Here is a 13,596-nt window from a genome sequence, read left to right on the forward strand (position 1 = left end):
TAAATATAGGACATACAGGACACAAACATTCAATCTTTGTGTATGTCTGATGTGTAGTAATATACCAATACTGAGCAGAGAGGCCACCATCCTCAATGTGTCTCTCAGCTGAGCAGCAAAAACAAAATCAGAAAAAGACAAGCAATCTTCACTGCTGTGTCCTTTCTGATAGGCAGCCAATAAGGCAGTATATGCAAGACATAAAAGGACAGACAACCTTCAATCTTGTATATGTCTGATGTGCAACAATATAACAATTCTGAATAGAGATAGCACATCCATATTGAAGCGATTTGGCCTTGCGACTCAACATGTCAAATCGCATGGCTAAAATCAGCACAACACCACTTTGTGGTGCTACACGGATTACCAAAGGCAGTATATGTACTACACCTGGCAGGGGTTCAATTTGTATTTCTACTAAGTAGCCCAACAAATTCGAACCATCAATTTTCACTGCTGCCTTTCTGATAAGGCAGTAATACAGGACACAAAACCTCACAGACCTTAATGCTGTATAAATCTGATGTGCAACAATAAAAAACACTATGAATAGAGATAGCACATCCATATTGAAATGATTTGTCATGCGACTCAACATGTCAAATCGCATGTTTAAACTCGGCAGCCATTGCTGTTAATAGCACTGTCTGAATCAGCACAGCGCCACGCAAATCAGGACCATCAGACTTCACTGCTGCCTTTCTGATAAGTAACCAACAAGGCAGTAAAACAGGACACAAAGCCCCACAGACAGACCTCAATCTTGTGTATGTCTGATGTGCAGCAATATAACCATTATGAGCAGAGATGTCACCAGACTCAATGATGTGCATTTCTGCTGTGCAACACAAAACCAGAAAGTACAGACCACCTTCACTGTTGTATTCTTCTGATCTGTAGCCAAACAAAGCAGTACCTTTAGTATATAAAGGACAGAAAACAAGCTTCAGTGCAGTGCATTTCTGATGTACAGCAATATAGTCCTTATTAAGCAGAGATGTCACAAATCTCAATGTGTATTTCTGCTGTGCCACAAAAACATCCCAGCAAGGACAAACCTTCACTACTGAGGTCTACTGGTGTGCAGCCAATGAGGAGTCATGGTCTATCCCTTTATGAAATAACCAACAGGCAATTTATTTCATAGGCATAGCCTGGGCTGTAGATACTAAACCTTCACCACCAGAGAAGGAACAGATCCTAAAATGGTTGGACACCCTACTATTAGTAGTAGTTGTTGTCCTACCTTACCTCCATAGACTGAGCAAACGCTAGCCAGCACATATCCAGGTGGTGCTGATTAGCAACTAAAGTCTCAATGAGCCCAGCCCTAGAGACCAATTTAAGACCTCTCTAGAAGAGGTGGTTACCAGTTTAGCCTGGGAGGTAAATAGCTATTTGCAGGCTTCAAGCAATCAATTATGTAGCTCTTGCATAGGTTTGCACAGAAAATCCTCAATTAAAAGGATGTAGGGAGCGATCTATGGTGAATCGCCTTTAGATCTGCCACTGAGTGGATTGTAGCCCAAACCAATAAAAAAAGTTTCTTCTTACCTCCTACACTATAATATAAACACAGTGTAAAGGTGGAGTGGGAGGTTGGAGCTTATGAAAGTTAACTATAGCAGGCAACCCCCAAAAGGAGGATCTGTGACAAGGGAACCCCTACTGTGCCACACAGTAGCTTGGTCTCTGCCCATCCTTGAATGTTAGGTCAGCTTTTAAACATTGTGAAGCAACTTCAGATTCCTAGCAGCTGGGCTAATAGGGCCGGTAACCTAGTGCACCTGCTGACCAGGGGAGCTTCTGAATCCACCAACCACTGCCCAATTAATAACCTGTTCAGTGGTATACCTGGCCTGTAAGTAACTTTGTATCTACCAGGTCCCCTCTGTACGCTATATTCATCCCTACTAAATGTACCACAACTGGGCATGTAGGGAGAGGCTGGCAACCTACTGCTGCGATAACCACAGTGTCTCTGCTGTAAGAGGGAGCTGTGGCTGGTGGTTTTAGCAGTGGCGTCTGCGCTATTTGTATCCCGACCCCAAGTTCTGCACTGCACCAGTCAGTATATACACGGGGAAGGGGGAGCAATGGCCTACCTACCTCTTTCTCATCTGAGGTGGTTTAGGCACACTCGTTCCTCTGCACCACCTGTCCACCATACAGCTTCTCTGATGTAAGAGGGGCTGCGGCTGGTGTTTTTAGCAGAAGCTTAAGGGCTATTTGAATCCAGACCCCAGGTGAGATCTCAAATGCCCAGGAACCCTCTGGCTGGAATTGGGGATTTTGCAGCTAATTTCCCACGGCAAAAGGAAAGTAAAGTACTCACCGTTGTCGTCTTCCTCTTTTTGCCACAGCCAGCGGGCTTGCTTTTCCATCCTTATGGTCCACACGCAAGGAGGATAGCCGCCAAAGTGCTCCCCCCCCCCCCAACTGCTGTCCCCATAGGGAGGTGCTAGGTTAGGCTGTGTCCTGCACTGTACCAGTCAGTCAGTCTATATACATGGGGGGGGTGGGCAATGCCTTCCATTCCTCATTCCCATCTTCATATCTGAGGTGGTTAAGGCAGACATCCACCGTAGTAAACTGGTGCCTCCTCGCTCTAGAGAAAGGAGGATGTGGGCGCCTGCTCCTACTGACTCTCAGCCTTCCCTCCTGGGTAAGAACGCCGCTGCCATTTTCCCGAAGTTTGAAAATGACGCGGGTGCTTGTTGCCACGCCCTCTCCGGCAGCCCACGCGAGCTACCGGGGACCCAGGAGTCGGGGACAAGATCCCCCTGGAAAGAACCGATGGCCAGCACCCCCGTCTGAACAGCCACCTGTACAGGTAAGGAGGGGGAGACAGGATAATGGCCCCTGAAGTTCTGGGTACACCACTGTACCCAGGGTCCTTCAGCTCTCAGGGGGGCTCTTCCAATTTCTGCTGCCCGCCCTGAGGAAAAGATAGGGGAACCCCCCAGGAAGGACAAGAATATCCTACCAGACCCAGAGGCTTCCCAGGCTTGTGGTCCGGCTCCCAGGGGGAGACCACCAGCCCCAGGCTTCGGGTCATTTGGAAAAAAACAAACAGTTTCGCTGTGTAGGGAGAAACACAATCAAAAACTGAGGATCAAGGGGAAGGGTGGGGACTTAAAACAGCTGTCGATTGATTGTGTTTCCTGTAGGGAGGAGCCTCTCATCTCTCAGGTGTGCCGTCCTGGAAGATGACTTGAGAAAAATCTATCGAGCTATATGAAGGAAAACAAAAAAAATATATCACTATACTTACCTACTCTGCAGCCTCTAAGCTTCAGTGTGTGGGAGTGTAAAGGAGAGGTAGCCGATAATGGAAGCCCAATTAACATTATGGGAGTTCACCCAAGTATGTCACTTCCCAAGTATTTCCCTGCCGTTGTCTGTTTTCTCCAACACACACACACACACACACACACACACACACTATCTGCCACCGGGGACCAGGCAGGATCGGCTTCAGAAAACGTATGTGTAACTATTCCTTATTTACAGGGCTAGATAGATTTTGGTTTCAGTTTTAGAATGAGGCTGCAAGCAGGTTGAGCATTAATTCGGATTTGGGTGAACTTCTACTAAATTTCTGAACTGCATACGAGTCACGACCATTACAAATGGTAACAAGTTCCCTGCTGCAACTGAAAAAAATAAATGAAAAAATGAAGGAGATTAAGAGGGGACTCCCTAAAATGTATGCTGGGGGGGGGGGGTAGCAAATAACAGCCATAGTGGGTAGAAAGATAGCAAGAAACTTTAGCAGGGAGATCTCACCTTTGTAGTCTGAAAGCTCATTCACACCACTTGCAGTGTGGTAAAATGTGCAATTTGCACCTTACATGAGTTGATGAACTATGGTGGCATTCATGTCACCTCAATGCACGTGACCGAATGGGCAATACAATACAGCACAATGCCCTATACGGTGTACTGCAAAAAAATAATAAAACGTAGCCTTCCCCATTTCTTTGTGCATTAAGATGCATTCATTTTAGGTGAGCTGCTGAAAGACACAAAAACACATATATACATACATATACATATATATATATATATATATATATAGTAGCGTACTGTATTGTAATGTGAATGGTCCTAAGAGGTATGCATTTCCAGCTGGAGACTCAGTCCACTAAACACCACCTATAACTACATCAGTCTGATCCTGAATAAAAATGAACAGTATCAATTTACCTGTACTGCGTACTTTTACTGTGAGAAGAAAATGATATGTACCTTAGAAAAAAAAATATTTCAGCAAGAGTGCAACGAAGGCAGGCTTGGGTTGTTAACTGGATTATGTGCAGTGTCTAGCTGAGTGAAAAAAAGATCAGACAAAACCACACTCACACCATGGAGGACATAGGAGCAGATTGGAAATTTTTCTGGCATCAGTGGAAGTAAACATCACCATTTTTATTTGGTATTATTGGGAGAAATGGTGCCCCATTGCTGATGTCAGTTGGCAGAATAGTGTCTTGTATTATTGGGCAGAATAGCGTCCCAAGTGCGGTAATGGTGAAGAAGGAAGCCTGGCCTCTCAGGACCGCACCTAAGAGCTCCCAACTCCACACTAGGTGTTCCCTTGCTGGAGGAAACACAAAAACGAGCTGTGGGGAGAAGCCTTCTTTTAAAGTTCGTGGAAGTGGTATTTCCTGTTGGCAAGCGGGAGGAGCCACTCTCTCATGTGCTGTCCAGAAAGATGTTTAGGGAAATATTTTTTTGCATTGTACACTTACCTGGGTCTGCTTTTCTTTTCTCTCCCTTCACTTTTGGTTCTGTTGGTTCTGGTTGAGGTTTAGATTCTTGCTTTGCTTTTTTAGTTTTCACTTCCTTGGAAGCTGGAGCAGCTTGTGAAGATTCGGAAGGAGTAGAACCCTCTTTATTATCTTCTGAAAACCCATAGTTTGCTTGATACATTGCCAAGAAGTCTTCAGTTATCTATTAAAATTGAATACAATAAAAGTTTACATTTGAGCGTAAAAAAAAAAACTATACACAATACAAAATCCAGAGATTGATCATTTTTATTTTACTCTTCCTCCCAAAAAAGGAATGTGCATCCTTTGCTTGAACAGGGTAAATTGGAAAAAGGGAAAACATTATTTTAAATGTTCTTCTTCCTCTTCCTGCTAAGGAAAGATGACAAGGAGCAATAAGATAGCACAATGCAATAGGGCCGAAACAACTAATCGATTAATCGACAACTCATCGACTATGAAATTAATCGCCCACTAATATAATGGGGTTAAAAAAACTAAAATTAGCCCTTTATAGTACAAAAAGAGCAAATTGCTACTGTAAATATTACTTTACTTAATTTACTTTCACTGTCCCATAGTAAAAAATGAACCCCTTACAGCAGGGGTTGACAAATTTGCTTGGAATCTAGGAGCCAGCTAAAAAAGTTAGGAGCCAGGTCCGTGATGGGGATCTGGACCTGTCCCTGGCCTGACATGGAGACGAGTGAGGGGAAGACGGCGCCTCCAGCCCCCACCTGTCTCCAAGTCATTGCCCATAGCTCTGGACATTTTATTTTTTTATTTTTTTCAAATGACAAATTTTTTTTAAATTGCATTTTAGTGTAAATATGAGATGTGAGGTCTCTCTGACCCCAGATCTCATACAAGAGGACCTGTCATGCTTTTTTCTATTACAAGGGATTTTTACATTCCTTGTAATAGGAATAAAAGTGACACTTTTTTTATTTTTATTTTTATTTTTTTAAAGAACATTGAAAAAAATAAAAATAAAAGTTAAAATAAGAAAAAAAAAATATTTTAAACGCGCCCTGTCCCGCCAAGCTTGCGTGCAGAAGCGAACGCATATATGAAAGCGGTGTTCAAACCACACATGTGAGGTATCGCTGCGATTGGTAGAGTGAGAGCCATAATTCTAGCCCCAGACCTTCTCTGTAACTTAAAAAGTGCAACCTGTAGAATTTTTTAAGCGTCGCCTATGGAGATTTTTAAGGGTAAAAGTTTGTCGCCATTCCATGAGCGGGCGCAATTTTGAAGTATGTCATGTTGGGTATCGATTTACTCGACGTAACATTATTTTTCACAATATAAAAAAAAAATTGGGCTAACTTTACTGTTGTCTTATTTTTTTTGGTATTAAATACATTTTCCCCAAAAAAGTGCGCTTGTAAGTCCTCTGTGCAAATACAGTGTGACAGACAGTATTGCAACAACCACCATTTTATTCTCTAGGGTGTTAGAATAAAATATATATATATATATATAATGTTTAGGGGGTTCTGAGTAAAGGGAAGGAGATGGAGCTTCCCCTGCCTGCCAGCCTATTAGCATTGCTGGTTGTAATTCCAACGGCCACTACAAGAGGGCGCCAGATTCCAGAAGGAACCATAGGATCGTAGAAGGCCTCAAAGCCGGGGGCTCAATTACCGGCCACCGCCAGCGCGGCCCGACGCGATCACGCCGGGGGGGACCCCGGTGACAGGATACCCCCAGCTGTGATGCCCCAGGTGCCAGGCTGCTATTTCTAGTCGCAAATGCGACCTGGTGCCCGGGTTTTGTCGAGCCCTGCCTTACAGTAGTGATTATTTGCTCTTTTTAAAAAAATTTTTTTAACCCCATTATGTTACTAAACATCTCAGGCCTGGTCACACCTCTGTTTTTTGGTTCTTTTTGCAGAAACGCTCTACAGTTCATTTTACATGGTTTTCTATGGGACAATAATGCGTCTTTGCGGCAATTTGTGTTTTTTAATCTGCCCAACAACAAATTGGCCCATAAAAATGTAAAAATGCAAATGGCAGCAAAAATTTTTTTTAATGTTAATTTTTTAAAGGTTAGTAACCGATTAATCGAAATAATAATCGGCCAACTAATCGATTATGAAAATAATCGTTAGTTGCAGCCCTACAATGCAATGATGTGCACAGTAACCAGGGCTTTTTTTCCCCCTCAAAGAATAGGTGCAGGAACTCTCCCTTCAATCACTTCTGGTGTCCACCCCCTACCCACCTCCGAGCACCATTCCTTGGTTCCACCGCCTACCCACCTTCCCAGTAGGAGAATACAGAACCAAGTATCATTTTGTGGTGATAAGTCACTTGTATGCATTTTTTTTATTAAAAAGAAAAAGCAGTAAAGTAGATCCCCTGCAGCCAGCAGCAATAGACTCCCCTAGCAACAACAGATTTCCCAGCAGCCAGCCCAGCAACAATAGATCCCTCTCAGCAATAATTGACCCCTCCAGCAACAAAATCCCAACCAGCAACAAACTATCACGCAAAAATAGATGCCTTCTAGCAACAATAGATCCCCCACCAGCAAACAATAACAGACCTCCCCAGCAACAATAGAAAATAAATCTCCTCCGGGAACAATAGAACCCCCAGCAGCCATCAATGAACCCCAGAACCCATTGCCATTACATACAATCGGTGCTGCGTTCCCACTTGGAAAAAAAGCCCAGACAGTAACCCATACCAGAATCTACTATGCTAGCAGGCTGAAAGCTAACTGGATCCTAAGGGTTACTGCCTTTCTGGACCCTTTCCTGAACGAATGATTACTATGGTGAAGTTACATCACAAAATGGAAGGGGGGTAATTAATTCTAGAAGGGGAGTACAGAAAATTCACAAAAATATGAGTAGAAGTGTCTATAAGCCTTAACATTACCAACACTTAAAGTATTTGAATTGCAGTCTATAGTTCTTTTCACACAGACTGCACAATAGATTACATTTAAATTGAACTGAATCTTAAATCGTATGTAAAGTAAAAACTTTGTATATTAGGTTTAGGTGGAAAAGTGAAGGGTTACAATCCTCTCTGTTTATTCTTTGCTGTGCGTGTCCCACTGGGGAGAAGTCCCTTCACTTCCTGTCTCAAAGATGCAACAGGAAAAGGGAGAAACTGCCTTAAAAGTGAAAAGAATTACACTAGCACCTAACGCACTAAAATGGGTCACCAAACTTACTAAACAAAGGGCCTGTTTTTTGTCCTTCAGACTTTAGGGGGGCGGACTGTGACCAGTGGGAGTGGAAATTTTTCTGGCATCAGTGAAAGTAAACATCGCCATTGTTATTCAGTATTATTGGGAGAAATGGTGCCCCATTGCTGATGTCAGTTGGCAGAATAGTGTCTTGTATCATTGGGCAGAATAGTGTCCCAAGTGCCACATAAATGCAAGCAAAGGGCCGCAGTTTGGAGACCACTGTACTAAAAGCAAATAAGATTCCCAGCTCAACTCACCAGCCAGTCTGCAAACAAATTATCCTATCTAACAATGTGAATTAAAAACAGGGGTTTAGATGGCACAGATTTGCAAATACATGCGTAAGCTGCAGAACTGCTCCAGGGCACCCCATTATTATCTGCAGTCCTAATTCCTGTTTTTAATGCAAACCGTTAGATGAGATAATTTTGTTGGTTGCAGACTGGCTGGTGATTTGAGCTGGGAATTTTCTTTGGTTTTGTTTTGCACGTGTTGCTCTTCCATGTGCTCCATGCTGTGAAGGCTAGATGGGGACAGTGACCAGTTGTTTGTTAGTGATGTAATATTGGTGAAGGGACACACTGGACACCTTTGTTGCTATTGTGCTTTGTGTCCAGTGTGCCCCTGTGCCTCTGTGCCTCTAAGGAGGGGTGGGCTACCTCCAGGCCCACCTGTCCTCTATCCATTAGAATGCATGTGCTTCTACTATGGAGGCTCTCATAAAGTTACAAGAGTTAGGACTGCAGACAATACTGTGTGTCTTAGAGCAGTTCTGCAGCTTATGCATATATTTGCAAATGTGTGCCAACTAAACCCCTGTTTTTAATGCAAACTGTTAGACAGGATAATTTGGTTGGTTGCAGACTGGCTGGTGAATCGAGCTGGGAATTTTCTTCAGTTTTGTTTTCCATGTGTTGCCCTTCCATGTGCTCCTTGCTGTGAAGACCAGTCATCAATGGGGGCAATGGCCAGTTGTTTGTTACTGCACTTTAAGAACGCACCTGGTACATCACCACAACACAACACTGAATCTGCAGTGTAACACACAGTATATACTTGGCCTAAAAGGGATTTTTACTTTACACAGAGCACCACATTAAGACTTTTGAACTTATGCATACTAAAATATATTTGACTTTGTCAATTATTATTAAAGCTGGGTTTCTATATTTCTCCCACTGGAGAAAAATAAAGCATACTCTCCAAAATAAAACTTCTGATTTAGCCGGGTTTACAGGAATAAGAGCAGGTCTGATCGAATATATAACTATGACCCGTCAAATGACTGAGGCACACAGCTGTAAAAAATGACTGCAACAGACCTCAACAGCAACCCAGCCTGACCTGTTCTGTATGACCAATCTGCAGCCAAGGAAATGTAATACAGGGGATAAGGCGAGCAGCTAACCAGATCCAACTATTTCATTCCTGGAACTCTAGTGTACAAAGGCATGAGCTAAGCACCTTTGCCATTTCACCATCATGTGAGGAAGCAAAATATGTCCATTCATGCCACCCGCCAACAAAGATCCAGACACTGTTTTACAGAAATATAAATAAGTCAATAACAGTCCATTTAAAAGATGATATTCTGCCTTTCTGAAAGTTGTTTGCTCAACTTCTATTGAAGGGGAATTTTAAAACTTTTTCCTTGCTTTAGTCAATCAGCTGCAACCACTGATCAGTGTGGTCTGTGAATGGCAGGTACCTCTGTCAGGAAACAGTATGCCAGTAGAGATTGACAGCACTGAAAGCTGAAAATTGGACTGAACAGGAAGGGAGTGAAAGTGCCTGGTATTGAAGTGGTTAAAGTTGTGGTGCCAGGAGTTCAACTTTAAAGGCCAAGTTCACCTTTTGGGAAAAAAATAATAACTGCACATGTTATGACCGAACCGGTCCCCGAACCTTCCCGGTCCCCGCACCTTCCCGATCCCTGCTGTGACAGCTAGCGGGGGATCTTCTCCCTCCCTGCTAGCTGTCACAATTTAAAAAACCCATGGGTGAGCAGGGCTCCGTCCACATCATTGATTGACAGGGTTCTGTGCATGGAAAAACTACAAGATCTGGCAGCCTTTGTGCCTGTCACCTTGTAGTTTCCATCGAACTACCGCAATGCTGTGGAGAACTGTGGAAGTTCATTCATGCTTCCTGTCAGATTGTATCTGCTTACCCGTACAGGCAAGCAGATACAGTGGCAGATCTGCTGGACACATGTATGGCACCAGTGCAATTCTTTACAGCAGGGATATGCAATTAGCGGACCTCCAGCTGTTGCAGAACTACAAGTCCCATAAGACATAGCAAGACTCTGATAGCCACAAGCCTGACACCCAGAGGCAGAGGCATGGTGGGACTTGTAGTTTTGCGACAGCTGGAGGTCCGCTAATTGCATATTCCAGCTTCACAGTTTCAAATAAATGCACTTTTTTTTTTAACTGAAAAAATAAAGTGCATTTATTATTTTTCTCCAAAAAGTGAACTTATCCTTTATGAATAAGTGTACTTTCATATAGGGCTGCAACTAACGATTATTTTAATAATCGATTAGTTGGCCGATTATTGTTTAGATTAATAACCTTAAAAAAAAATGGTGTATAATTTAGTTAATATGTAACGTTTTAAAAAAGGCAATTTATTCTTAAATATCTCTATATTCAGTGGTAAAAATAACAAACTATATGGTTAGGGAGAAAAATATCTAATCCACTCTGAGAATAACAGACAGAAGAGATATACTGTATATATTAGAGGGGATATATACTCTATATACTATTAGAGGAGACATACTGTATATACTATTGAAGATATACTGTATATACTATAAGAGGCTATATACACAATTAGAGGAGAGATATACTGTATATACTATTAGCCCTTGTACATGCGGTCGGAGATTCCGACGGAATGTGTCCGATCGGAGCTTTTGTCGGATATTCCGACTGTGTGTGGTCTGCATTGGACTGTTTCCGTCAGAATAAATTTTCCAACTTGCCGGAAATATTTTCCGACAAACTGCTCCGATGGGACATACTCCGATCATGTGTAGAGAATTCCGATCGGACAAAGTGCCACGCATGCTCAGATGAAATTCCTACATCGAAGCTATTGGCTACTAGCCTGAACGTAGTCCCATCGTAACGAAATTACGTCATCACGTTCTGAAAGATCGGATTTTCCGACAACTTTGTCCGACCATGTGTATGCAACAGTTTCTGACAAGATCCATTGGACAAAATCCGACGGATTTGGTTGTCGGAATCTCCGACCGTGTGTACAAGGGCTTAGAGGGGATATAAACTGTATATACCATTCGAGGAGAGATATACTGTATATACCATTCGAGGAGAGATATACTGTATATACCATTCGAGGAGAGATATACTGTATATACCATTCGAGGAGAGATATACTGTATATACCATTAGAGAATATATAGTGTATATACTATTAGAGGAAATATATACTGTATATACTATTAGAGGATATATACTGCATATAGTATTAGATGAGAGATATACTATTAAATGGTCAATCTGGTAAATATCATCAGACTCATTAACTTTAACCCCCTTTTGTTACTGGCCGATTGATCGATTATGAAAATAGTAAATCGATTAATTTCATAATCGATTAGTTGAGGATTAATCGATTAGTTGTTTCAGCCCTACTTTCATACAAAGTGCACTTATTCTTTTTGGCCCCTCTTCTGACCCGACAGATCCCAGCCTCCTCCTCTACAGATGTATACTTAGGTTGGGTTCACACCTATGCAAATTGCATGCGACTTACACCACATCCAGTTCGCAGAACATTTTAAAATGATTTGTTTGAATCAGTCTGATTCACATCGGTGCGTTGCATTGGCACTCTGCATTGACCAAAAAAGTGTGCGTTTTCTAGGCATTGCGGTGCAAATTACAGCCACATAATCTTCTACGGGAACCATTTGCAGATGCGTCCCCTTCTGATTTCTGAATTCTCTCCCGCTCCTCACTACATCTCCCCTCTCCCTGCTGCAACTATAACGGAGATGAAGCGATGAACAGCTGCCTTCTCTCTTCGCACAGAGAATGGAGCTGGAATTCGCACCAGACTTGTGTGAACCCGACCTAAATGAGGTCTGACAGGCCCAGTCTATGGGCCTCTTTCGAGCCCTATCTGTACAGCAGGGCCCTATAGAAGTCTATAGGACTTCTCTCCCTGAGTCAATGGCATTTACGCATTACTGCTAGGGTTGCCACCACATACCTTTGAACCCAAACACCTTAATTACACCAGATAAGGCACAGAGTGAGTTTTACTACCAACTTAATCAGCCACAGAACCTGTGTAATTAAGATGTATTTGGGTTTAAAGGGATGAGGTGGCAACCCTAATTACAGTCCAATGGATTTCTATGAGGCCATGTGCGGAGGCCGGAGACAAGCGGAGACGTCTATGGGTATGTGACGCCCAGGCAGGATGTAAACAATCCCCGGAGGCTGGGTTTGTCAGAGCGAGGCAAGTATTGCATTTATAGAGGAAGAGGTGGGGTAGTTTAGTGGAGGGCAAGGGGGCACAAAGGATAAAACGCACTTAAAGCGCACTTTTCCTTCAAAGCCAAACTTCAGGAAAATTTAAAATTGCGCCCCCAATCACCGCAGTCATGTGATCGGGCAGACCTTCCCACCCCCGTTAGGGGGAAGTAAGGCTGGGTGGGAAGGGGTTAAAGCATAACCAAAGGCAAAACGTTCAGAAGCGGGTGAGCTCCAGTGTTATTGTCCTGGCAGGATCTTCACCGGGACTAATGAAGAGTGCTGAGCGCCCACATAGAGTGCACGGACCTCCAGCTACACATGAAGCTCTCACCTTAGGGAACCAGGCTTTCTTGTCATGGTCCCATTCATACTCAGTGCCATCACTGGGGTCCGTAAAGGTATACGGATCGTTACCGGTCTCCCGGTTCCCATACAACTCCTGAAGCCGCAGCTGCTCGTAGAAGGCTTCATTGCTATCCATGTTCTTCGTATCACCTAAAGGAACACTCCAAGTCACACAACACCAGCTTCACACTGCCCCTCTCCCCGCACAGGGCACGGATAGACTCTGCGCGTGCGCACCACGCAAATTCCCCCGTACGTAATCGGTGTGCGCGGACCTACTGGACCGTAGTGCGCATGTGTTGTGTTTTCCTACGTTCTCGAACACTCCTTGTGACCAACAAAGGCGCCTGAAAAATTTAATACAGTTTAGCAGGGCGGCCATTTTGTTGTAGACTAAATGGGTTTACTGCTAACTTGTAGTGCGAAATCGAAGTTTGGAAATATTACTAAAGTGCAAGTAGACAGAACTGTCTGGGAAAGAGTTAATTGGAAGACATAATTTGCTATTTGAAGAATAAAGCCTATTTTATAAGAAATCCATAGCTCCCAACTGTCCTTGATTTGGAGCAATGTCCCTCTGTCCCTCTTTCCTCCTAATTTTGGTCTGATCTTTATAGCTGTATATAAAATGCCATTTTTATCTTTAAAAAGTGTTTCCCAGTGCTGAACCTTTCATCCAATTTCTTAATTGCTTCTTTTGTAAAATTTAAAAGCCAATATAAAGTAATAGTAGTGGTTAAATAAAG

General features: G+C 43.0%; 1 protein-coding gene across 1 annotated transcript in view; it reads right to left on the minus strand.

Moving 5' to 3' along the window:
- The window catches only part of HTATSF1 (HIV-1 Tat specific factor 1), a 56,136-nt gene extending 43,037 nt beyond the window's left edge, over positions 1–13,099 (minus strand). The window contains exons 1-2 of the mRNA XM_077490424.1: positions 12,837–13,099; positions 4,758–4,959 (exon numbers count right to left, since the gene is read on the minus strand). Coding sequence (XP_077346550.1) covers positions 4,758–4,959; positions 12,837–12,986 — 352 coding nt within the window. The 5' untranslated portion in view covers positions 12,987–13,099. The remainder of the gene's footprint in view (positions 1–4,757; positions 4,960–12,836) is intronic.
- Between the last annotated feature and the right edge of the window lie 497 nt (positions 13,100–13,596).

This window comes from Lithobates pipiens, unplaced genomic scaffold (genome assembly GCF_037356315.1).
Source record: "Lithobates pipiens isolate NorthernLeopardFrog02 unplaced genomic scaffold, aLitPip1_a1.2 Scaffold_1, whole genome shotgun sequence".
NCBI lineage: Eukaryota > Metazoa > Chordata > Amphibia > Anura > Ranidae > Lithobates > Lithobates pipiens.